This window comes from Paramisgurnus dabryanus, chromosome 15, assembly GCF_030506205.2.
Source record: "Paramisgurnus dabryanus chromosome 15, PD_genome_1.1, whole genome shotgun sequence".
In the NCBI taxonomy this organism is placed as follows: domain Eukaryota; kingdom Metazoa; phylum Chordata; class Actinopteri; order Cypriniformes; family Cobitidae; genus Paramisgurnus; species Paramisgurnus dabryanus.
Genome location: NC_133351.1, coordinates 18,428,712 through 18,453,503, shown reverse-complemented (window position 1 = coordinate 18,453,503; position 24,792 = coordinate 18,428,712). Strand labels below are relative to the sequence as shown.

The window sequence follows — 24,792 nt, the reverse complement described above, 5'->3', positions numbered from 1 at the left end:
TGGCTTAATTTAAATCCTGTCTTGGTCCTATATTTAAATTGTCCTACTGTAACTGCTTAATTTTTAGTTTAATTATTTATATATGTTGAAAGTTTTATTGATTATTTTTTAACACATCACCTTTGCATGGCTCGAGTGGTTATTGTCCTGTGTTTTTATTGAATTAGAAATTAGTAATAGACCTTCATAAGTATTTTAAGTGCATTTAATATTGCATCTGCTTTTTAGTAGACAGTATGTAACATACAAACTAAAGGTTAAGTGAAATTGTTTCTATAATATATATTAAATGTAATAATTTTGTGATAAACGTACTAAATATAATACGTTTTTATAGTAACACAAGTATATTAAGGGAAGTAGAAATATGTATTATATAAGTAAGCACCCTATAAACTTACACTTAAACTGGTTACAGCTTGAACCAATGGGTTTGTTGATTTATTTATTTTGTAGTTAAGGCCTGTTTAGGCATTTAGATCATGACAAAGTGATGCGTATGATACACAGTATCCATAAATGGTAGTTTTTTTTTTTTTTTTAAATATCCAATCAATCAAAAATTGTTATAGCATTGCAAAAAAATGCAGAATATAATACTAAAACTACTTTAGTGATTGATTGAATTCCTTACTGTAAACTTTCTCACCTCTGTTAAAGTCTCCATGGATTAAAGGGCCTGTCCGGACATTAACCGTGCATTTCAATGTATTTCTGATTAATTTCCCCATACTGATCATAGATTCACCCCGAGGTTACTTTTGGCAGCTGTCTCCTATTCTTGGGTAACACTAATGGAAATGTTGGCAAATTCACAGACGTGTGCTTTTTGACAGGCCCGCATGATGCAGTCTTGCGTGTATTAGTCACTGTCAGCTTTAACAATACCGAGCTGATGAACGACTGATGAAACTCTGCTCTTATGTGAGGACGAGTATGATCTCACTCGAGCGAGCCCTGCTGCAATATAAACTTTTAGTAGCATGAGTGAAAAGCGTGGAGCGCTCTGGAAAAGTTTTAACAGCACTAATGACAGCGTATCTGTTTAAAAAATATGCACAGACTGATTGTTTATATGTGTGAAGATGCCAGCAGGTGTGTTTTTCTTAACTCTGATGTGTTTGATCCCCGCAGGCTATGAACGACCTACGGACAGTGAGATTATTCGTGCGCAACTGAATAAACATCGAGCATGACCCTGTGATTTCAAGAGTTTATCTAGAAGGTGCGAAGGGTTGTTTGCTTTTAATTTAGGCCTAATTAAAATGCACTTAGGTTTGCTTGTACATTTGTTTCTTAAAAATATGTCAATTAAATGTGTCCTGTCAGTCAACTGCAGAATTTATGTAGCTATAAAATATTTTTGTGTTTAATTTTAAATGCACATACTTTTGCTTACACAGTATTATCCTATAGTATTTGTAAAAATTAAAAACAAAAATAACTTACGGAAAATTCTATACATAATATAATATATAATTAGCATGTTTTCCTAACCAAGACACCGAGATTCCTCTGCGTTGGTTATTTTAAGACAACTCAGGAACTCGTCGTTTCCGTGTTTTCCTGTAGGGAAGACGCTTTCTAGAGTTGTGTTAGTTCGTCCTATTGTTTGCTTTTGTCTTGGTAATGTGGGAGAAGAACCACACCAGCCGTGCACAACAAATAATTGATTACCTTTGCATTTGTCAACGTTTGCTGGCTTTATCGCCATCAGGACAGTCTTTTCCCAACTTATGAATACCCAATATTTATTCTTTTATATAAATCTCCTATATACAAAAATATGTCAATACGTGAAAAAATAACACTGTAATCTGAATAAGACAATTGGAATTAATTTGATGTAGCACGTTAATAAACTTTACTGAACGGAGCAGATGTGTATTCAACATTTGTAGTGTCACAGTTGTCGCTTCGATGTGGAATCTGTCCGTTTCAGAAAACAGCCGACAATAATAAATATACGCTGATTGAATTAAAGCCTTTGGAGAGTGTGGAAACTTTTTCACACTTGAGTTCTAATTTAGCTTTAGAAGTGCTGTTTCCTTAATGGTGAGCATGCGAAAATATTTCTCCTTTAATAGTTATCTTTGAATTAATTTAAATGACATTAACAATACCTAACATTTTAACAATACAGTTGAGTGTCTGTAATAAATACATTTATTCTACCTTTAAATTATTATTGTTATAAATTATTATTTACATGAATATACATGTATTTTACTTACACTTAACCCTGTTTTGCTTAATTTAAAGTTAGTTCAGTTTGGTCATTTTCTATAACACATTTAGTTATAAAGTGTTACTGTGCACTATATAACAACAATAAAAATCATATAAAATTCTGGATTACTATTAACTAAATTCATGATTTGATATTCCACTAGTTTTAGACGTAAATGATAGCCAGTGCTAAACTTTTACATGAACAACGAATGAAAGTACTTACTTTTAAAGCACAAGGTAAAGTCTGTTTGAGCGCTAGTGGGCGCTGTTGTCCGTTGAATGAATCCTCCTCTCATTTAGATGCCCGTTTCTGTCGACCTCAACCTAAATAAATGCCTTTATTTGAAGATGTTGGCCATAAAGGATTTGGAATAGACTTTTATAAATGCTATGAATCCTATATATTTAAACCTAATAAAAACATAATAAATTATAATCAACAGAACGCATGATAATATTGCCTAAACTTTACCAGTATACTAATACGTTTTACTAACAACAGTAGTTCCAATAATAATTTTTATATGCGATAGTTTCATTATTTCTTAATTTTTAAATCTGGAGCGACGGACCTGAAGTCCGAAATATTCTCTCATGGCTAGACCCATATGGCTAGACCAGTCACAGGGCGACGGTTTGATTGACAGGTTTCTCTCCATCGCCACCTATCCAATGAAACGCTAGGTGGGAGGAGTCAGAAAAAACTCGCTCTGACAAATATTCCGCGTTGTAAACGCTTACAGCTACTTGCAGTAAAGACTCGCGGAGAAAGGAGCAGTCCCACTATTGACGCGCACAGCATTTCAATCCGGACCTGTATGGTTCGCGTCGCAGCTATTCTCTGCTATAGAGCGGGTTCCACGGCGACCCATGAGAACTTTCATTTGACTTCATCTTTCCATTTTCTTTTTTTATTTTCAGTCATTTATCATCCTTATTTTTTCCTTCATCCAATAGGCTGCAATTATTTAATTATTGCCCATCTTTTCCAAACTGCCTCATTCATTTTGGCAACTCTGGCATTTTTCTCTCGTGTGCCTGAACGGAATACCTCGACACAAGCTTGGGTTTCCTGCATTTGGAATTGGTACCTGCCTGGCTTTCTATCCAAATCGAGGGGATTAACTTCCATGTCTCAACGGACATCCAGCACGACGGCGGCGACGACACTGGTCGCCTTCCTCTGAGGAATGTACGTGCTCACCACAGCCGGTTGATCGGAGAGTGCTCCACTCAGAAGTGTATTTTACCGAATGAGAAACTGTCTGCTGTCCGCGGTGCTGCTTTCTGTCATCTCGAGCAGGACTATTAGAGGAGTAGTTCTTCTCTTTGGGATGGTTCACTTTTAACCGGGTTCCTTTTATACATTATTTGCCTTTTTCTCCTGGAACGGGGATATTGATTGTCACACGCGTCACTCCAAGACGTGTTCTTTTTTTAGTTTCTTTATTTTTTCATATTAGAAATTCCCGCGAAACGGAATTTGACCGCAGCGGTCATAACGGACGATGGGCGACTCTCTGTGGAGATATTACTTTGGAGTTTTAGTCATCGCGTGCAAGGTGAACCTGTCCCGCGCGCTCGTTCTCGACTCCATATACTGGAACACGACGAATACCAAGTAAGTGCACGAGTCCGCAAAGCCCCGTCAGTCACATTTAACTGCTGTTTATTTTTCTCATTAGGGTAATATTTAATTCCTGAAAGTGGGTGATTTTTAAATGACAATGTTCAGTAAAACATTATAAACTAGCTTCATGTAGTGCCAACGCATCCATTTTATCATACTGTAAATATACCCAGTCGGCATTTCAACGTTGATTCAACGTTGAATCAACGTCAGATACCAACGTTGAATCAACGTTGGATTACCTTTCGGTTTTGCAAAAAATTTCAACGTTGAAATCACGACGTTGTTTCAACGTCACACTTTCAACATAGGTGAATTATGGTTGATATCATGACGCAATTTCAACCTTCTATTTCCTTGTTGTTTTTAACACTAAATATAGATTTTTACTTTACACTGTAATACTCACTAAATGATTTACTGTAAACGTGTCATTTTTAATGCAATTATCATATGAATGCAACTTGCTACGCATAACTTACAGTACAACCCCATTCATAAAACTAAACACTTAAGGAAGGTAAAGTTTAAATGTGGACAAATAAGATGGCAGGTGCCTACCCTTTCCAAATAAACATGAAAGAAGCTGTTAAAAATATTTTTTTATGGATAAAACACATTCTTTCAAACTGTTAGGTTTCCAGTTAATAGTGCAGAAGTGGAATTTTCTAAATATAGAATAAAATCATAAAATATGAAACAAAATCATGTTTAAAAGTCATTTTATTAATCTGAATAGAAAAACTTTATTCAAGAAAAACTGCAAATATGAATTTTGTTGTTGGTTTAGTTGACAGTCTTCTTATGGCCACCACCACCCATCTATTCTGGCTCATGCTGTACTTAATACGATGACAGCATCTAAAGAGGGGGGAAAAAACAAGATATTTAATTTTCAAAAAATGCTGCATTTTAGCCCATGTACAAAAAAATCTTGTTATTGTACATCAGGGCAAGATGCGTTTTCTTTGATAGTCTGACTTGAAACATTGCATAGCCATCGGATGAAAGAACAAAGCTTTTGTGTTTACGAAGATGACAATGAGGTTCAATTAAGATCATCTACAGTGCATTCAGAAATCATACACCTTTCACTTTCAATTTTATGTTGTTGCATGATACTGTAATTGTTTAGATATTTTTACAAAGTAAAAACAGAATTTTAGAAATTTTTGCAAATGTATGAAAAAAGAAAACACATCATATTTACATTATACATATTCAGACCCTTTGCAACAACATCTGCAATTTAGCTCAGTTGCCTCCAATTTCTCTTGAGGTTGCTGAGATGTTTCTACACCTTAAAGCGTCCTGATGAACACAAAGATTTTTTAAGGAATGTCTGCAACCAAAATGACCAGAAGCACCATTGACTTACATAGTAGGATAAAAGAATACTATGGTAGTGAATGGTGCTTCTGATCGATTTGGTTACAAATGAATCCAATACTGAATGCTTAAGTGATATTAACTTTAAATTTTCAACACGCCCAAATGAGATGCTTAACAAAGCAAACACTGACAGGTTGCTTTACGTGTGGGTCAAACAGCCTTTTGTGTAGTCCAGGGGTCGGCAACAGGCGGCCCGCGGGCCAAAAGTGGCCCGCCAGTAATATTTTCTGGCCCGTCGGATTAATTTGAAATCCGTTTTTTTTTTATCACACTTTTTTATTTTAAAATAACAGTTTACAAAAATGGTCCCGTGTATCATTCCTTCATTCGTTTTTTCAAATCAAAACCAAAAAAAGAAAGAAAGAAAAAAGACTTGTTTTTCTATTATTTATTTCCTGAACTAAAATCAAACGACTCGTTTTCTGAATGTGCGCTCAGATCAAAAATAACAAAAATGAATGAAAACGGGTTCGGACAAATTTTTATTGAACACCTTAGCAGACATATAACAATGAAATAAATTTAAACAGATCAGGTACTAACAGATTACATTTTAATAAGGGTTTTAATAAGGGTTTGAATAGAAACCTTTCCGGTAAGTCTCATTCGCTTACAGTCCGACTTTTGAACTTTTTTCATTATTATTTATTCGCGTATAACACACTGACAAATAATATGTATTACCTGATAAAAAAATATTTGCGTCGTGGACAAGTTGCCACCGGCTCGCAAGAATGTCCTGAAAAAAATGCGTATAATAGCTAGTTTAATCTTAACCGGCCGCTCTTTCTCGTTCTCTTTCTCTACCAGCGCATCCGCGATCATAACTGTCATTAGATTTTGAACATACTTCTAAAACACAATCAATCAAATAATTGCAGAGGTTTGACTTCATGAATCATTTGCAAATTTACCTCGTAAATCATGTCAATGCGTCACGCATGAAGACGTTTAACTCCGTGACATTGCAAATTACTGAAAAGTAATTGCAGGCATTTAGAAACCACTACACAAAATATGATAAAATAAACTCTTTTACGCAGTAATATTTTAACTATTACACTTTTAACGTAGATTTTAAAGGAATCTACTGTTCTGTTCTGTTACTTGAACTTGGGGCTCGAGCCCGACCTTAGGTTCGACAGCAAGTCAAGTTCGTTTACCGTTAATTATTAAGACTAAATGGGCAGGTAAATTCGTTAAAAAATGAAAGTAATCCGCCAAAATATGGTTTTACATGTCTATTAAAATAAAGCCATTATTAATTTTCCTAACGCATAGTTCTTTGATCTTTACCTCCTTTTAAAAATAAATTTGGCAAAGGAGGATTTTCAGCAATTTGTTTGAACAGCAACTCTGCAACCAATGGTTTCGGTTTGAGTGAGAGGCTTTGTCCTATTTAATTTATTATTTATATTTCATTATTTTTTCTGTGACATTTTTTCTCTGCTAACAATACAATGTTAAAATAATATTTATATTGGCACGAACACAATTTTTGTATAACATTTATAATTGTTATAGAGACATTGAATTTGAGATTCTGGGAACGAGATCTAACGTTAAGTTTTGCGGACCCGTCAGGTCGGGAAATAAAGCGGGTGAACACAGAGTGTATTTTAAGCGGTTTACTGAATAGAACCTTGTCGGAGCTGGACAAAAAGCGGAGACCTCCTTAAACCTTAGGTGTGTATGTGTGTGTCCCGGATAAATATTAATAAAAAAAGGAATACAGTTCAAAAGTCGGACTATAAGAGTCTTTCATGAGAGCATAAATGCCTGTAATGTTACCACTAATAGTACTTGATCTGTTTAAAATGATTTCATTTATATATTATGCCTATAAAGGTGTTAAATAAAAAAATTGTCTAATCCAGTAATTAATTTTTTATCTGAGCACACAATCAGAAAACCCGTGGTGGTTAATTTTTTCATTTTTGTTTTTAATTTAAAAAAACGATTGAACGAATGATACACAGACCCATAACCATGTTTTTAGCCATTTTTAATGCCGTCTTTCGTATTTTAAATAGGAAATAAAGACAATGTTTCTTGACAAAAGATCAGATAGCCTATACTAGGCTAATTCAAAATAAGACGTAAGTGTGCCAACAGCAGTTGGCCCGCCATCTACTGGCTAAAAAAAAATTTGGCCCGCGGCCAAAGTTACTTGCCGACCCCTGGTGTAGTCCCTTACCAATGAAATCGAAGATGGACTTCAGAACTTCTGGACTGTCTGTGTAAGACTTTAAACTCGCTCAGACCAGCAAGGCATCTTGTTAGCAGACATCCCGACCTGATCAAAAACTTTTGATTAGGAGATGTTATAATCCTATTTTTAATATATGTTTTACAAACTTACCACAGGTGATCTGGCAAAGCGACTTATGAAACAGCATCTTCCCAAATCTCCTCTTCAGGCTCATCTTAGCGATCATTGCATTTGATAAAGTTTGGAAAAAGAAAAACATATTTCATTAGTATAGAAATATAAATGTAATCTTGTGGTAAGAAATACAGAAAACTGTGGCCCAAGTACAACTTTTAAAGAAATTAAGAATGTTTAAATTTTTTGTCATAACACTATTCATTACCTTTTAAGGGGGAATGATTTGGGCATCTGGAAAGACACACTACTTCACCTCTCTGTATTTTATCACACGTCTTCAAATTGCATGTTGATCTGCCTAGAATTTAAAACACATAATAAAATAAAAACAAGTCATAGCCCCTTTTAAAAAGAAAACATAAATTGTGAAATACAAAACACTGCATCTTAATTATTAGGATTAGTAGAACTTGATCTGATTACAAAACAAATATTAAATGCATTGTAAGGTTTTAGGGGAGACGCTTCACAAAAAAGAAATGGTAAATTACGGATTTCTATTACAACATGGTATCTTGGTGGTGCATTACAAGGGTAGGTGGCAGCTCATTGACAATTAAAAAAATTATGATTAAACCCATAACACATAAAGATAAGAACAAATAAATGCTGTCAAATACACCACCACAAAGACCCATTTTTTTCTGTCAATATGAAGCCTCTATAAAACTTGCATCAACATCCACTCTGAAAACTGGATTAACTTTTGTCTCTGTCTACTGAAAACAAAGTGTTTGAAATATGTAGGCCTACATACTGTAGAAGGAACAGTGGCGTACAAAAGAAATTAATTGCTGTGCTGAAAAGTAACCATTGTATCCTAAATTAGTTTCTCATATTTTCCTAATGACAATGATAAACCAGTCTTGAGAAACAAGTAGCAGGTGTTTTTAAAAAGCCACTCTCAATTCTCACCTGTGAAGTTTCTTGTGTTTGTGTGTCATTCTGTTTCTGATCTGACAACCCTTGCTGTCTGTTTCTTGTTCAATCTTGACAAAATATAAAAAAGTAAAATTAGTGCAATATTGGAAGAGAATTCTATAATGACTTTATCAGAACATGAATACATACACTTGCATACTGCATTTAAGTAAATACTGTAGAATAGCAGGGTAAACACAACATTACCTGATCCAGATGTAGTGGCTGCTGATGCATGAAAATCTCAGCATTGACAAGATCATCCTCACTTTTCTAATTTGAAGGGCTCTGATAACGAAGACATTACAAAAGAGTTATAAAAATATACTAAAAACAAGAGCATATTTGTCTAGATAACCATATTTTCTATTTCCATAAAAAACTTGCTAACTATTCAACAAGTAAGAAAAATTACACCGTTACAATGTATTTCAATTCGAATAGAACATGCCAACTTACACGACATGATATTTTCGTACAAAGGAGTTAACTTAAGTGTTTCATGCCGCTTAAAATCATGGATACTGCGCGAATGACCGCAGGTGCGATCATAAGCGCAACATGTAATTGACTGATTGCCATGGAAACATGAGGGTCACGTCGACTATCTTGTCCCTTTTAATTTTATAACTGCATTTATACACATTACCCCGTCGAGAAAACCTCAGCATGATTAATATGGGATTCGACGCCCATCATCCCATGTTATCACGTCATCAATAAGTTTGGATTAATGTCATTAACACGAACTGCTATACGTATCCGTTATTGCGAATTCGTGAGCCATAAAACACCAACATCTCATCTAAGTTTTAACACTTTATCAGTAATATGAATTTGAGAAACTAAGCAGCTTACACTGACCGCACCGCACTCGAGCTGCTCCTCCTTACAAAAGGCTGATAGGTGTCTGTGGCGCCTGTAAGACCTCTCGGATACAAGTTAATTACGCTGACTGAACTACGAAATCAACACTTTTCACCGAAGTTGTCCAAAAAAGCGCTTACATTTATAACTAGTTGCTTTTCTGAAGCAAAAACAACCAAGTGGTTAAGTTGATAAAAACACACCTCATATTAATTTATTAATATTCATAATAACGAAGTCCAATTTCGGCGGGAACATCCGTGGACTAGCAAATTAACTACTATAACGAATACATTCGCAACTAACAGAAAAAAAACCCGATTTGACATCGTGCTTTTTTGTCATACCACTTTGTATATGTGAATAAAATAACGTTATGCGTTTACATTGACTTATATTTCCTTACCTCTTCTTTCTCTGAAGCATTTTCTCGTGTGATACGCAAGATCTCGAAGACAGCCGTTAAAACAGTCCAGTCTCGTGTAATCTCGCGAGATTACGTCGCTACCTGTATATTCAATTATTTGTTAAATTCTTTTATAATGTCATCAATTTTATAAAATGAGTTTTTAATTTTTTTTCTGAATGATTCACATATTATAAAACATTATTTTATTGTCTCTCTGCAACCATTTACTTCACTGTTGTTTCAACGTTGTTTCAACGTTGAATCAACGTTGAACAAACAACTGACGTTATTTCAACCAAATTTCAACGTTGATTTTTAAGCATTTTATTAACCTTTTTCAACCGTTTACCATTCACCGTTGTTTCAACGTTGTTTCAACGTTGAACAAACAACTGACCTAATTTCAACCAAATTTCAACGTTGAAGGTCGGTCATATGCCCGCTGGGTAAGAAGAGCAGGTGGTGATGTGTCGAGCTGAGGTTAGTTTTTCTATAAAAACTAATAACTTATAATTATTTGTGCTGCGTTGCAAATCTGTGGGAAACGCTTTGAAATGAATGGTTTTAAATGGCCCCAGGATCTCAGGTCATAACTCGGAGATGATTTACGCAGAGTGGTTTGAAGTGTATTTCACAGTTAAAATAATTATTTACGACATTTTGAGACGTACTCGTTTAATTGCACAAAATTGTTGATGTGCCATTTGATGTTTATGGAAGCATACATGTAAAGTTTATGTCATAAATGTAATTTAACCAATATAAAATGTTCAAATAAGGTAAGACATTGATCAATGTTTTTGACCGGTTAAGGCCCAAGTACTGTACCTCACGATTTTTATCTTATCGTTACTATCCTCTGATAGAAAATGAAACCTGAAAGGTTAGCAATTACCCCCTTTTCATTGTTCGCCTTAATAGATAGGCCGTGTTTACTTTTTAACAGGCCTCATTTGGTGCTACGTGGTGATGGAGAAATCTATTATTGAAATAGGGTGTATATTTTTCTCTCTCTATATAATGCATAATTTGAACACCGTGCATTTTTCTAAAACAAAAGATTCAAAAGTAATTGCGTTCTAGTGTGGACACACAGCTTCTAAATGACATCTAAGTAAATCTCAAAAAATGATTAAATGAGCAGAAACGCGTCGACTAGCAGCGTTGTGAAAACAAAAACATCCCCTTGAAATTCGCAGGGGTCTCGTGCCCAGCGCGGGAGCCTCTCGCGGTTCATAAGGATTCCTTAGGTGAAACTCTAGCGTGTTTAATAATTGAAGTTTAGTTGTCTACACAACGCCGATGCCCTCTTTTAAGCCTTTCCCTGTACGGGACAGGGTGCAGGATGGGTAAAGCGCAGAACAGGTGTCCCTTGTTGATAATAATTCTTTATTACTCAGGTAATATAGCGCATGTCTTTAGTCCTCTGGATGTGTACGTTAAATAATAAGTGTGTAATTCACAAAAGCGTTTGTCTCTCCACGCGACGCGTTGGGATTATATCATTGTTCAAAAGATGCTCGGCCTACATTTTTGCAGCTTCACGCTTTGGAAATCCGTGTATATACGGTTTATTCCTTCATTTGTTTAGTTTCTCAGCTGTGAAAATGCGAGTAACTTTTTTGAAAAGAAAGAAAATTGCCCATGCTCATAACTGGGAGGTCTAAATGAATTAGAGGTAGATGATGGATGAATAGAAAACTCTGTATTCGTAGGAAATTTATCGCAGAAAGAAAGAGACGTGTTAAAGTATTTCAGTTTTGCCAAAAGTGCCTATGACCACTGGCCTACTCTACTTAAGCTACTTTTACATTGTTCCCATTTTAAGTGTTTTATATTTTAATACAGTAGAGAAATATCACAATTGCAATTCATTTAACTTTATTGAAATATGCGCGTTTAATGGATATGGATAATCGGCCTTTTATAAACAATGTTAAAATTACTTTAAAATGCCAAATTTCTTTGTTTCTTCCAAAACATATTCTAGATAAATCATATAACAGATGGTTTCTATAGAAACAGGTAAGCCTTGTGGATAACACTTTACTTTAGAGTTTATTATTAAGTACACAGACAATATTAATACATGTACTTAATATGTAATTATTTGAACTTACAAGCTGTTGTTTTATTGCAATTAATTATATTTAGTATGTGAAAACGAGACCCATGGCAACTATAAAGTGACCTCTAACAGCATGTCACTGTAAATATGTGGCTCATATCTGCTGCAGGCATTATTTTCGTTCGGTGAGCTGGTTTTCCATGGAATAACCCACAGTGGACATTCCCAGAATTCTGTTGAGGTGGCAGCTTCACATATATGAATCTGTCTTTTGTAGGACCACAGGGTGATGTCGCTGATAACATTGTTGTGGCTGACAGCTGTATTTTAACATCATTAAAAGCTGTTTTACCGCCTTTATCTTAACCAGATTTACAAAACATTGAGATAAGATGTTGGTTGAATCAAGCTATTTATATATACTGTAAACGTTGGCAGGCGTTCTTTCTTTCTTTCTCATATGTTTTACTTTAGAAACATAATATCCAATAAACTCTGAGCGCATTGTCTGAAGACGATGGATAAATAAATCCCATAGGTACAGTATTTGTGAGTATGGAGCGCAATGGGATATGCCTTCATCTAATGTATCAGAGCAGTATAATAGTAGGAGTGCGCTTAAAATTGGTACTGTACTCCCTTCGGCCTTCTGCCGAGAGACAGGCATCCCATAATACTGAATCACTGAGCGAGTGTCTGTACGTGTGACGTTAAAAGAAAAACACACGGTTGTTTTACTTTCCTCCCTTTGCAAAAATGTGACAATTTAGAGCGCCGTGCCTCTATACAGTAATACCTCTCAGCTGCTTTACCTGACACGTAAAGATTTCTTTCCTCTCTCTTCTTCGCCTTCTCTTTCTTGTTCCTTGTGGTAATCCATTTTGTCAGAGGTGAAGAAAACAAAAGCAGTCTGCTTTACACATTTTTAGTCAAAAGAGGTTCCCACTCTCTTCATTAAGAGATTACATGTCTTAGCAGGGATCTGATGGGGACACATCCATGGCTTTATACACATGCAGATACAGCATGAATGAATGAGAGGCGAGTGGGACGTGAATAATAACTTCCCCCTCCTCTTTGCGTTTAGAGGCACAAGGACTTCTGATAGACTGCTAATGAAAAGCTGTTATGATTAAGATGCTAAGTAAATCATTTTAGAAATTTGGCATGTCTTTTTTGTCAACATATTAGCAGATGGGTGGGATTGTGACACCGCTGTGGGAAGGAAAAGAGACTGAAGGGAAAATAAGATGTCTAGCTGTACAGATGAAGTTTGCTGTGGTAGAAGGGGGGGGTAATGAAAAGAATAAAATTGGACTAATAACATGGCACTTGTGCATCAGGATTATGGAATGAATAAGGAAAAGAGAAAAGAAAGAAACCGGTTGACAGACATGCATATACAGGGATGGGGCGCCTGTCTGGTTGCTTTGCCCTGTCAGCTGACACTGTGTCAAAGCATTTGTTGCAAAGCATGTTAGGGCTGTTGAGATGTCTGTCCTTTTCTATTGTTTCCTGCTTTGTATCCATGGATTTCCATTTCCAACAGACCTCTGTATTGGTCAGATGATTGAAAGTCAAACATTTAGTTGCCTTCGCTCCAATGCTTCCATCGCTAGTGTCGTTAGAGCACATGTGGTCCTATTGGGACAGGATTAGGCTACTGCTGTCACCATGTCACGACTCGGCCCACACAACTAGAGGCTGAGATTATCAGGGGGATAAAGAAAGGGGAAAGGGAGCAGCTAGAGGGGAAAGCAAATAATGAAGATTTATATATGAAGGCAGCATTTCCAGAAATAAAGAGGGGATGGATGAAGATAAGGAAGCATTTTCAGGACGAGGGAGCAAGATATATGAATACAAGAAGATTCATCTCCTAAATGCTGTGACAGAGAAAGTAAAGGTTTTTTATTATTAGTTTGTATTAAGAACATGTGTTCAATTTATCCTTAGTAATTGAGCCTGGCTTTGACCCCCAATAAGTCCCTAAAAAAAAAACATCAAAGAATAAGAAATATGGAGAGGCAATAGGAATTAAAACAAAACAGATGTCTTTTCCTTTGGTATTTAACACCTTTCAGTTGTCCCAGCAGACCTGCTTTTCAGCTTTAGTTTCATAATCACATGCAAGTGGACAAAGACAGTCCTGAAAGTCTTACGCTCATTAGCCAATGTAGTGATTTTTTGGTTCTTTCATGTCTGTGGCCAACAACTTTAGTGAAATGGCTTCATTTTGAAGTGCCTCAAGTTTTCAGTACCGCTGCCAAAACCGAATATTTTAATCTGAAAGAGTCGGTGAGAAATAGACAGTGACAAAAGACGAAACAGCTGCACCGGGCGGGAGAAACGGAGATAAAAAAGGAAAAATCACGGGCCGCAAATAAAATTATGAAGAAATGTCCACGAGTGGTCGTTTCTTCGTAGATGCGCTGCACATGTCCTGACTGCTCTTTCTCTTTCGCAAACACATGCACACACTTTCTGGCTTAATGGCTTCTCTGTGTGCAGCTGCAGTCTTGTTAACAGAATGAGCGGTCTGTGTTAAACGTGTGCAAACCCTTCGTCTGTCATCCTTTTCTTTTCCACATTCACATGTCCTGCAGTATTTATGACCGCTGGGAGAATCACCAAGGCTAAAGTTGGGATGTTAAAGTGTGTCTTTTAGACGAGGATTAAAGCCATTTGCAAACATGAGTTTGACCTCTGGCTTTATTTGTACAACTACCCCCTGCAATTTACCCCAACACCCCCTCTCAAGACTTTAACTACCAAAGACTGTTTTAACAATGGCTCATGTAAAATACAAACACATGAAACATCCCTTTAATAGCAGAATGTGTGAGTGTATGGGTTTTGGGGTGACCTTGTATAGCCTGTGGTTTAGGATAATGACTAGCTATGGGAATGTGGGTGAGCTAAAATGTTGTGCGTCGTAACAAGGAGGATGCATTTGCCCTCGGTCTCTCTGTTTCTTTGCTCTGTGTCCGACCAATCATGTGTGAATAAAAAAAAACTAATAGGAATGTCTGAAATAGAGATGCAAATCAATATAGCCTATTTTTTGGCAGTATGCTATGCTTTCTGGTAAGCAAGAGATTTTGTTTATATGCAAATGCAAATTTACACAAAATAAGTCTTACAGTGTTCAGTTTACGGATTTGTAGACGTGTATAAACTTTAAGGTGTGATCATGTTTTACTCAGGGAATACATGAGTCGCACCCTTTTCTTTTGAATGATCCCTAGGCAAATCTTACAACACACAAACACTATTTCGGCTTTTCAAATAAGCTAGTGCAGAGATAAAACATCATGAACGAGATAGCAATCCAGTGTTCAGTGTTTTGATGCCGAAAACGGCTCAAGAGGATTTGTGTAGTTAGATCTGTGGTACAGATAGTCCTGACAGCTACCCGCTGCACATCAGACAGACACACACACACACACACACACACCAGAGCAGTTTTCCCAGCTTCTCCTGTTTTAGTCCCTCGGGGCAGTTGACTGTGAGCGTCGCCTGATGCCGTACACAGAAACGCACTGCGTGTGTATGCGCGCAGCGACGCTATTCATGACATCATTTTGTTTTCACAGCCCTGATGTTTGAGGCCTTGGCATCAAAGACACTAACATTTGCCTTTATTATTAAATCCGAATAAAGTGTCAACACTTTTGTCTCATTCTCGCTCTGTTACTCATTATAAACTTGAAAACGATCTGAATTGTCGTTTTTGTTGAAAGCTTGCAGTTTAAGAGCACGTCACTTACTTTCTCACATTTTCAGTAGCCAGTGTAACTTTTTCAGAATCTGCTTTATGCTTTATAATCACTGCTAAATAATTTATTACATTCTTTTAATTATTTATTAGACCATCCAGCGTATTTCTCAACCTCAGAGTCTTGCGAGTGTAATTTATTATGTGTCGTGTCTCACTTTCTCTCTCTGTTTCTCTCTCTCGTAGGTTCGTGCCAGGACAGGGCCTGGTGCTGTACCCACAGATCGGGGATAAGATGGACATAGTTTGCCCACGCGTGGAGGGCGGCTCAATGGAAGGAGTGGAGTATTATAAACTCTATATGGTTCCTCGGGAACAGCTGGAGTCCTGTACGGTCACAAAGGCGGATACGCCTTTACTCAACTGCGTCAAACCGGACCAGGACGTCAAATTCACTCTTAAATTCCAAGAGTTCAGCCCAAACCTCTGGGGCTTGGAGTTCTTCAGGGGAAAAGACTACTACATTATCTGTAAGTATGACAGTGGATATCCGTACACGCCTGTTTGAGACCATTAGATCACTTTTCCGAATGGTTCTGGCCAATTATGTTTGCCTTGCGGTCAAATTTATGTGGTTTTTTTTAGCACTAGGGTGAATGTTGACATTACGGTGCGCTTGCTGCGTAAAATACATTAGTGATGTTTTAGCATGTCACTGTGTCCGTGTGTTTAGCTAATGACACGTTTTTATCACGGCTGCTTGTGTTTGTTTATGTCGACTGAAATGATTGGTGATTTTCAGATTAACAAAAAGGTTTTTTGTAAAATTTCACCATTAACTATGAAAGCATACACACAAACACACACATCTACAAACTTTCTTTATCTAAAGACATATAGGTTCAAAGCAAGCTATAGAAACACATTGGGTTAAGTTTGAGATAAGCAAAGGGAGTACCTGACACATATAAACCGAGACTTGTGTGCTTTGATAAACAGCATCAAGCTCATTTGCCTTTAGTAAGTTCAGGGCTGTTTCCTCTCCGTCTCTCTCTCTCTCTCTCTCTCTCTCTCTCTCTCTCTCTCTCTCTCTCTCTCTCTCTCTCTCTCTCTCTCTTTCTCTCTCACTCACTCTGCCTAGCTCGCTCGTAGAAAGTTTACCTCCAGCATATAGAGAAAATCCAATTTTGCTGTTCTGGGAAATTCGCTCCTCCTTTATTTTGCTCTCTCTCGGTTTCTCTTAAGCTACTCTAATTTGTGAAGGAAAAGTGAAAGGGAAAAAGAAGGAAAGAGAAATGAGTTCATTTTGCGGCATTGTAGATGTTAATTGCCCTGTTGTCCTGCTCGAATCATGTGTGTATGTATACGTGGAGAGATTTGTGTGTGTTAGCGCAGAGCCGTATGACTGCTGTGGTTTATTCGATAAGTCATTAATTAAAAAGTTTAATCCTAACAGCTTGTTTTAATCACTCTGTCTTTATCAAATGGATCTGCTCAGAAACCAATCAGATGATTTCGGTCCCTCACAAACGTGTTCAGCAAGCCAAATGTCTGTGTTTGTGTACGTGTGTTTTCAGCTTAGACGTTAAAATTGCTCTCTATTGTTCATCTGCAGCCGGATGCTGATGACTCTAAAATGATTGTGTGTGTTTGTGTTTGAAGATGAGCTTGATGTGATCTTGTCTGACAGACTGCCCTGCGTCCGGTAGCCAGTAGAGAGAAACATGATCTAAATATGGTGCGAGAGAGAGAGAGAGAGAGAGAGAGAGAGAGAGAGAGAGAGAGAGAGAGAGAGCAGAAATGCCTCATTAAAAAGAAAAAACACACGATACAATGAGAAGATATTAAACCCCATCTATGTAAATTATACAGGTACACTCAGATATTTTGCCCCTGGAGAAATGAACAGTAGTTTAAATTTGTTTAAAGTGATATATCATATCATTGGCCTAGATAAAGCAGTTGTATTTTACATTAAGGGTTCTCCCCTCGCAGTGACCTCCATATTAAAATCACACAATCAGCTTTGTATTACATTTTGAGTTGTTTGTCTAAACAGCATGCATTTATATTGATATATGTCACTATAAAATTTTATCAGCCAGAAATACATTAACAGAAACACTACAAGCTAAGTGCAAAAAGAGAGACAAAGTCGTGTTTTTAAAAGCTGAATGAGAATTTAATCTGAAGCTTTAATTAGTGTTGCATCAGTATCACTTACTGTATTACTGTGTGTGCGTTTGACTTTTCTTGTAGTCAGTATGATTCAGTATGATGTTTGTGTGTGTGCTATTTGCAGAAAAATCATGTACTTAACTTACAGGCCCATAAACGGAGAGTGACAGATGCTAAGGCCCCTATCTTTTATTTTCGATTTTCCCTGCTTTTTTATTCTCATACACTTAACCTTTTTTATTGTCTATTTCTGTCCTGGCAATATTGTTAACGTTAACAGTTGAGCTAGTGATTTGTTGACTGTGACTCAGAAAGAAAGAGAAGACACATGCAGACGGAGAGAAAAAGAGGGAGACGGTGGTTGTGTGGCTTTGGTCAAAGGCACTAAGGGCTTTTCGAGGTTCTCTGCCATATCTTATTAGAGAAGATGTGTAATGTTTTGTGTGTGTGTTGTGGTGTGTCAGCTCCTGTTATTGGCTTGAGCGCTGTTCGCAGCTTTGTGACCCTGATGGCATGTCGATCTAGGCAGAACAGCAGCTCATCATAATTCAGATGCAGATTTACATTCAGATAGCCATTTTGGCTTGGTTTGCAATAGCAAAGTATTAGTAGCATTGTAGAAGTAATATATATTTGTATATATGCACACATAAAAAATAGGGATTTTTATATACGTCATATATTGTCTGAAATTGTCTAAACTAAGTAGTTTGGTGAATAGTACTTAGTTTTCAGAAATATAATTATAAATGGTGTCAATTTCTTGTCCCACTGGTTGCCATTTTGTCGTGCAGGACTTAAGATACTCTACGGCCAGGTTTGATCTTGCTAGGGTTTCACTTATCATGTATCAGTACTTAGTTGCGGCTATGGCTGTAACACACACAGGCCTTAAACCTAACCCTAACTGTATTTCTTTTTAGTAATTATAATAATATTTTTTCCAAATGAGTATATCAAGTTTGATCAGACAGCAAGTGAAATAGGATTACTCAGGGAAACCAAAACTAAAGAACACGTGTGCCACGTGTCTGTAAATAAATTGTCGACCTGGAATGGGAGATCATAAAATCATGTGATTTTTGTCTAGTGATCTGCTGTTTTTATGTATGTGTGTGTGTGTATAGAAACAAACACACTGAAAGGAATCCAAGCATTTAAGGAGCTTTAGATGTAATAAGCTTGACCATACTAAAAGGGAGAAATCGCCCCAAAATTATGCTGCAGACTCAAAGACTTGAATACGCACCAGGATGACAGAAGGAGTAGCCGAAAGATTTGTCTCATGGTGACGCCATACAGAAATTCACTCTCACCCCTTCTGCTTTATTAAAGTGGCAGCATTGGGAAAAAGTGATGATGGGACAGGCGTCTCATAGACTACAACACCCTCTCTCTCTGTGTCTCTCTCGCTGTGAATGCAGGCCACATTGTTCTGGACGCTGACCAGACGTTAAGCCCTTGGCAGCTCATTACCTCTGCGTTACTGACCCAATAGACCACAAGCCTGCCGGGCGTGGGCACACACACACACACGGCATAGCTGCATTGTTTGATTAAAAGGCCACATGAGACACGTGGGACCAGTGGCTAGAATACTGTTGATAGTGTTAGGGATTTGTTTAGAGACACAAATAATAACGTCAAAAATATCCCAGTTCGGTTTGTGATGAGTGTATTTGGTTTGAGGTTCATGAAAGCCTATCAGGGGGCCCTTTGAGTATTTTAGCTGACAATTGCTTTAATTTTAATTCTAGTCCGTTGCTTTATTGTCACTGAAAATAAAACGTTTGTCATTTTATATTAAAAAATATGAATATTAATTGACTTTTTAAGACCAGTCTAACATCAATTTTTCATAATTTACTTTTTGTTACACCCTTGTTTTTTTACAAACATCTGGTGTGGTAAAGCATTACACACTTTCAAAGACATCAGATTCATTAATAGCTCTCTCTCTCTCTCTCTCTCTCTCTCTCTCTCTCTCTCTCTCTCTCTCTCTCTCTCTCTCTCTCTCTCTGTGCCTTATTTGCTAAATTATTAACACCCGCTCTTGCTGCTGCAGGCTTTTGCCTCCCCGGCAAACAAAATCATCTTTTTATTATTCCTTTAATCCTTCCTGTATCTCAATGAAATTTTAAAAGCATCATTCTGCGGGGGTCCTGACATCAATCCAAACACGATTTCGGGTGATAAAAGCTGGCTTGCAGGAGTTTAGTTTAGGAACTGCTAAAAGTTTAGTTACATGATTTATGAACGTGCTGCGCATAGATGACTATTTTATAAAGATGAATGAATATTCGCCGGTTATGTTAATTATGCATGTAATGACATCATGTAAATTGGTACAAGCTTTTTACAATCTTAATTATGGATTTGCATATCTAATAGCATTTTTGCATATTTAGGACATGTTGCTAAAGTTTTCTTTCCTTTTTGCCTCCCAGCTACGTCTAATGGGACGATGGACGGGCTGGATAATCAGGAAGGAGGGGTGTGTAAAACCAAGTGGATGAAAATCGTCATGAAGGTTGGACAAAGTGAGTAATCTTTACAGCTGCGGTGTAGATGTGGGTGTGTAATAACTGTTTTACTGTGGACATGCATGTGGGTGTTGAACAATATAGCGGTTTAAAAATCCGAACCCATTGCAGGCCGTGCACCGTAATTAATGACAATCACTTCACCAGCGACTTACCATAGCCACACCCACCAACAAGAGCGGCTGAATTTCTCGCTCTCTCACGAACGCAAAGACACATACTGAAGGTCACTGGATTAATCATAGCTGCCCGTGTTTTAATTAAGAGCACGCACACACGCTCATGATTTGTATAAGTCACAAATGCATGCATGCAGACTTTGATTTCCTCGAGCAGCGAGAAAGTAATAGGTCTCCATGGAAATGCCCATGTACGTATCAGAGTGATGAATGTGTTTCTTATCTATGTTTTGCAGACCCCTCAGATCCCATTTTCCCCAAAGACTACCCCACCAGATACCCCCCCAAATACCACGACCCAGGGATCAAGGACACCAAAACGAATGAAGTACTTGACAAGCCTGGTAAGTCACGCACGCTTTATCACCGTACACTCCTGCGCTTTTAATTTGCAAGGGATGTTTGCTGATTCATCATTTCTCTCTTTCTCGCTATGCGTTTTCATTTTGTCTTCTTGCTTAGCAAGTGACAGTCATCATCCGTCAATGACCTGCACAGAGACAAACATGAATTGACAAGCAGCTATAAATGTGACAGAGCAGGATAGGCGTGGTGAAACTCAGTCATTGCAAAATTCGACATCCCTCTCTTTCTTTCCCTCGCATTCTTCGCTCTAAATAGAAGCATATGGCCGTCAAAGTCATTTGAAAGGAGTGTCTCAGGTAGACTAATCCGCATGTCTTGTTGTGAATATGAGCAGCTCATCTGTTCTGCCAGCCCCTGAGAAACATTGTGGCACTCACGTCCATGGCTTTTTATGACCTCTTTGTGCATAGTTTCTCAGATGATATCTATTATAAGCCAAATTTGGCTGTGGCTTTTTATCAAATCATTTCATTTTTATAGTTAGGAATGTATTTTAGGAAATGGCTGAAGATATACTACTTCCTTGAGCACTAATTCATAGCTATTAAGATTAAGACACTTTCTAATTTTAAAAAGTATCCTTTCTGTACTGTCTGGTTTTAGGTTTGAAATCCAGTATTAGTATTGTACTTATCAGATAAAGTTGCTTGGGATAAATGTCTGCTAAATAAATGTTTCACCACACACAAAGAAACTTATGAAGCATTGAGGAATTTCTTTTCAGTATGCTAATTTCCTGTACTACTGGATTTGTGGGTATGCTCACCTTTGTTCTTTTTCCTCTTAGATGCATCTCAACATGGAGAAGAAAAAGGAGAAGGAAATAAATCCTCCGTCATCGGTTCGGAGGTCGCCTTGTTTGCCGGCATCGCCTCAGCCAGCGTCATTGTCATCATCATTATCATCATGCTGGTGTTCCTCCTACTGAAGTATCGACGACGTCACCGCAAACACTCGCCTCAACATGCCACCACGCTGTCACTCAGCACGTTAGCCACACCCAAAAGAGGAGGCGGCAGCAACAACAACGGCTCTGAGCCGAGTGACATCATCATCCCATTGCGGACTGCTGACAGCGTCTTCTGCCCACATTACGAGAAAGTGAGCGGTGATTACGGACACCCCGTTTACATCGTACAGGAAATGCCGCCGCAGAGCCCGGCGAATATCTATTATAAAGTGTGACTTAAACTTTTTGACTTTAACTTCAACCCCCACACGCCCCTCGATGAACCCCCGTACGGCGGGATTGAAGCCTGAGCGCACCCTCGTCCCGCTCTCTCGTGGCTGTCTTTTTCGTTTTTGTAAGAATATTCCTGATTATTACTCTCGAGTTTAGATGCTGATGGTGGAGTGAAGCTCCTGATTCGCTGCTCTTGCACCTGCAAAACAAAACAGAAAATTTTAAAGAAAACAGGAATCCCTCTGGGGGATTGACGTGCACTATAAGGGACGTTTAGGATACTATAGTGTGTTTATGAGGGAGTATGTGTGAATCACACGAGCAGGGGGGTTGAGGGGTTGGGCATGAAAGAGAGGTGAAGAAAATGATTCTTCCTCTTTTATTTCACTGCATTCTCCTGTAAAGACACGAGAGACGGAGAAGAGACGTGACTGGACGTAAGAAGTGAATAAGCGTGGCTGACCTGTCACAAAAACAGGAAGTGAATGCAGCGCATTGGTCACAGCCACAGGAAGTAGAATTATTGAGGAAGCAGGAAGCTCCCGTCCACCTGCTCATCGGACGTATGGAGCGTACTGTTGGACATTTCAAAGGACATCACCCGTTTTTCTGCATTCACTTGTACTGTTTTCATTTACGTTAACTCGCCTCATTTGTCCACCTCTGTCTCTTCTACAAAACGACTTTTACAAGGTGTACTTGAAGTCTTTTTGTACGGTCATGCATCTTGCATTTCTTTCTGTCATTCCCAGTTGCAGATTTGTTTTGTTGAAGAACTAATGTGTATCATACTAGAGATCCTTTCGTGCTGGTATTATGTGCAGTTTCTGAGTACTGTGGGAGACACGTAGACACATTTCATTTAGTACACGTTAGCTGGCTGGTGGAGCGAAGGAGAAAGGTTAGTTGAAATGAATAGATTTGGTACAGTTGTCGCTGTCTTGTTGCCTGCTGGGAAGGTGGAGGACCCACATGGACACTTTAGCAGCACTTTGAAAGCCTCATCATCTTTGTGGAGCATAAGCAAGACCATTCATAGCAAATAGAGACAAAAGGGAGCGATTCTACACAAAGCTCACTGAGCTGTGGCATGAGCTGCCATTTTGAAACAAAATAGCCACCTTCCCCTGGCACATTTGCTGGAAGAGATTTGCATGTCATGTCAAGTTTCCTGTTTTACTAGTATTTCTGCCATTACATTTACCAGTGCAGGCTGTGCAATCCTTATAGCTCAAAAGCACAGGGATGTCACAACACGCATCATAACCATTAATTTTTTTTTTTAAATTGACCACAAAAGAGTTAGTAGGAGCATCTCTTTAGGATTTTTTAAAAATGTAGATCAAAATGGATGGAAAGAGTGTGAGTGGAGTTTATTTATGATGCAGGCAGACGGGCGCAAAACAGCAAACATATGAATAATTTATGAAAGATCTGCACATTATGCAAGCTTAGAGATTTCCGTTAACGTACCGATTTCTCCATTTGCTATTTGCTTTTTCCATCAATCCCTACACAAATAGCCGCCTTTCCACACTACACACACACACACATGCTCTCACAGCCAGGGAAGGGGTGGCTTTGGACGGAGCCCTCGGGGAAAACAGCATGTTGGGTTTTAAAATAGCTGAAAGGAATGAGAGGGAAGGGCCAGAAACGGACCAAAGGAAGGGCAAGTCTAACGGAGACCTGACTAAACCAACTTCTCCGGCCTGCTTGTCTCTCTCGATGAAGCTCAGATGTGCTCTGAGTTGAAATTAGGCCTCTTAATCTGGAAAGAAAGCAGTAGACGTGGGTTAGCAAGCATGCCTAACCCACGAGTCAAGGCTAAATGTAGTAAATTGCATGAAATGGAATCTGTCAGGCTCAAATTGTGAGAGGTTTCTGAAGGAACGAAAACACAAGTATGATTTATGACTGATACGGAGGTCACAAGTAGACCCAGCATTCATTTTAGAGAGGAAGCCACTAAGCAAAGGTCAGTGAATCCCACAGTCCGCAGCTCCCAAAGGACTCTGTAATTCCCATTTTCCCTGACAGAAAGGTCTTGTCCCTGTGATCGTGTGTTGTCATTTGTGCAAACCCCTTCCTTAGCAATGCCAGCCTGCATTTACCATACATTAACTTCAGTTGTAATTTGTTTACCAAAAGTGGACTTTTAATGTCCACAAACTGTATGAGGGCCACATTAACTGTTCATCCATTTCTTTATCACCTGTTCATGGAGGTTCTTGAATCTCGCTGAGAAGCCAAGCCTTGTGTGATCGGAGCTTTGTGCCTCTGTAAGAGGCCACAAAATCTGCAAATATGCAATTTTTATTTATTTTTATAACAATTGAGAAAAAGATGATATACGTTCACCTATGGAAAAGTGTTCTTAACCACTGAAATTAAATGAAACAATACAGCATAAGAAAATGTTACAACCCCGGTGTGTTATTATTATTAATTTTTCTTTTTACTTAGTGCTGTAGGTTCGAGTTAAACTGTGAAAACATACACACAGACACACTAAGACTGAGCAGTTGTTTTTAAACTAGACACACATACTGCAAAACACTACAAACATGTTGCTGTTTGGTTGCTATCCCATATGGGCTAAATATGACAATCTCCTTAGTTTCTTTGAATCTGAAGACACTTTCCCAAACGTCGCAAATGTTCCAGTAACATTGTAGGAGTGATAGGACTCGAGTAGTAGCGTAAGATGTTGCACC

General features: G+C 37.9%; 1 protein-coding gene and 2 long non-coding RNA genes across 4 annotated transcripts; 1 reads left to right on the top strand and 2 right to left on the bottom strand.

Annotated features, from left to right (window-relative positions):
* The first annotated feature begins 2,984 nt into the window (after positions 1-2,984).
* Positions 2,985-24,501, top strand: efnb2a (ephrin-B2a). Its single transcript, XM_065251612.1, has 5 exons — positions 2,985-3,853; positions 15,873-16,156; positions 20,252-20,344; positions 20,763-20,870; positions 21,680-24,501. The coding sequence occupies exons 1-5, from the start codon at positions 3,741-3,743 to the stop codon at positions 22,075-22,077; spliced, it is 996 nt and encodes a 331-aa protein (XP_065107684.1). The 5' UTR covers positions 2,985-3,740; the 3' UTR covers positions 22,078-24,501.
* LOC135733229 (uncharacterized) lies at positions 4,568-5,298 on the bottom strand. Its single transcript, XR_010526916.2, has 2 exons — positions 5,073-5,298; positions 4,568-4,723 (listed from the first exon to the last, which is right to left on the bottom strand). It is a non-coding gene; the product is annotated as an uncharacterized lncRNA (long non-coding RNA).
* On the bottom strand, positions 7,444-9,479 carry LOC135733228 (uncharacterized). Of its 2 annotated transcripts, none has more exons than XR_010526914.2 (6): positions 9,423-9,479; positions 8,772-8,852; positions 8,559-8,632; positions 7,849-7,941; positions 7,617-7,680; positions 7,444-7,550 (listed from the first exon to the last, which is right to left on the bottom strand). It is a non-coding gene; the product is annotated as an uncharacterized lncRNA (long non-coding RNA). The 2 variants fall into 2 exon arrangements; XR_010526915.2 differs by having other exon boundaries at positions 7,451-7,550; positions 7,613-7,680.
* Positions 24,502-24,792: the final 291 nt, after the last annotated feature.

Coding starts and splice junctions, on each gene's coding strand:
- efnb2a (XM_065251612.1), top strand. CDS start 3,741: ATGGGCGACTCTCTGTGGAGATATTACTTTGGAGTTTTAGTCATCGCG. Junction 20,345..20,762: donor CGTCATGAAGGTTGGACAAA/GTGAGTAATCTT, acceptor TATGTTTTGCAG/ACCCCTCAGATCCCATTTTC. Junction 20,871..21,679: donor TGAAGTACTTGACAAGCCTG/GTAAGTCACGCA, acceptor TTTTCCTCTTAG/ATGCATCTCAACATGGAGAA.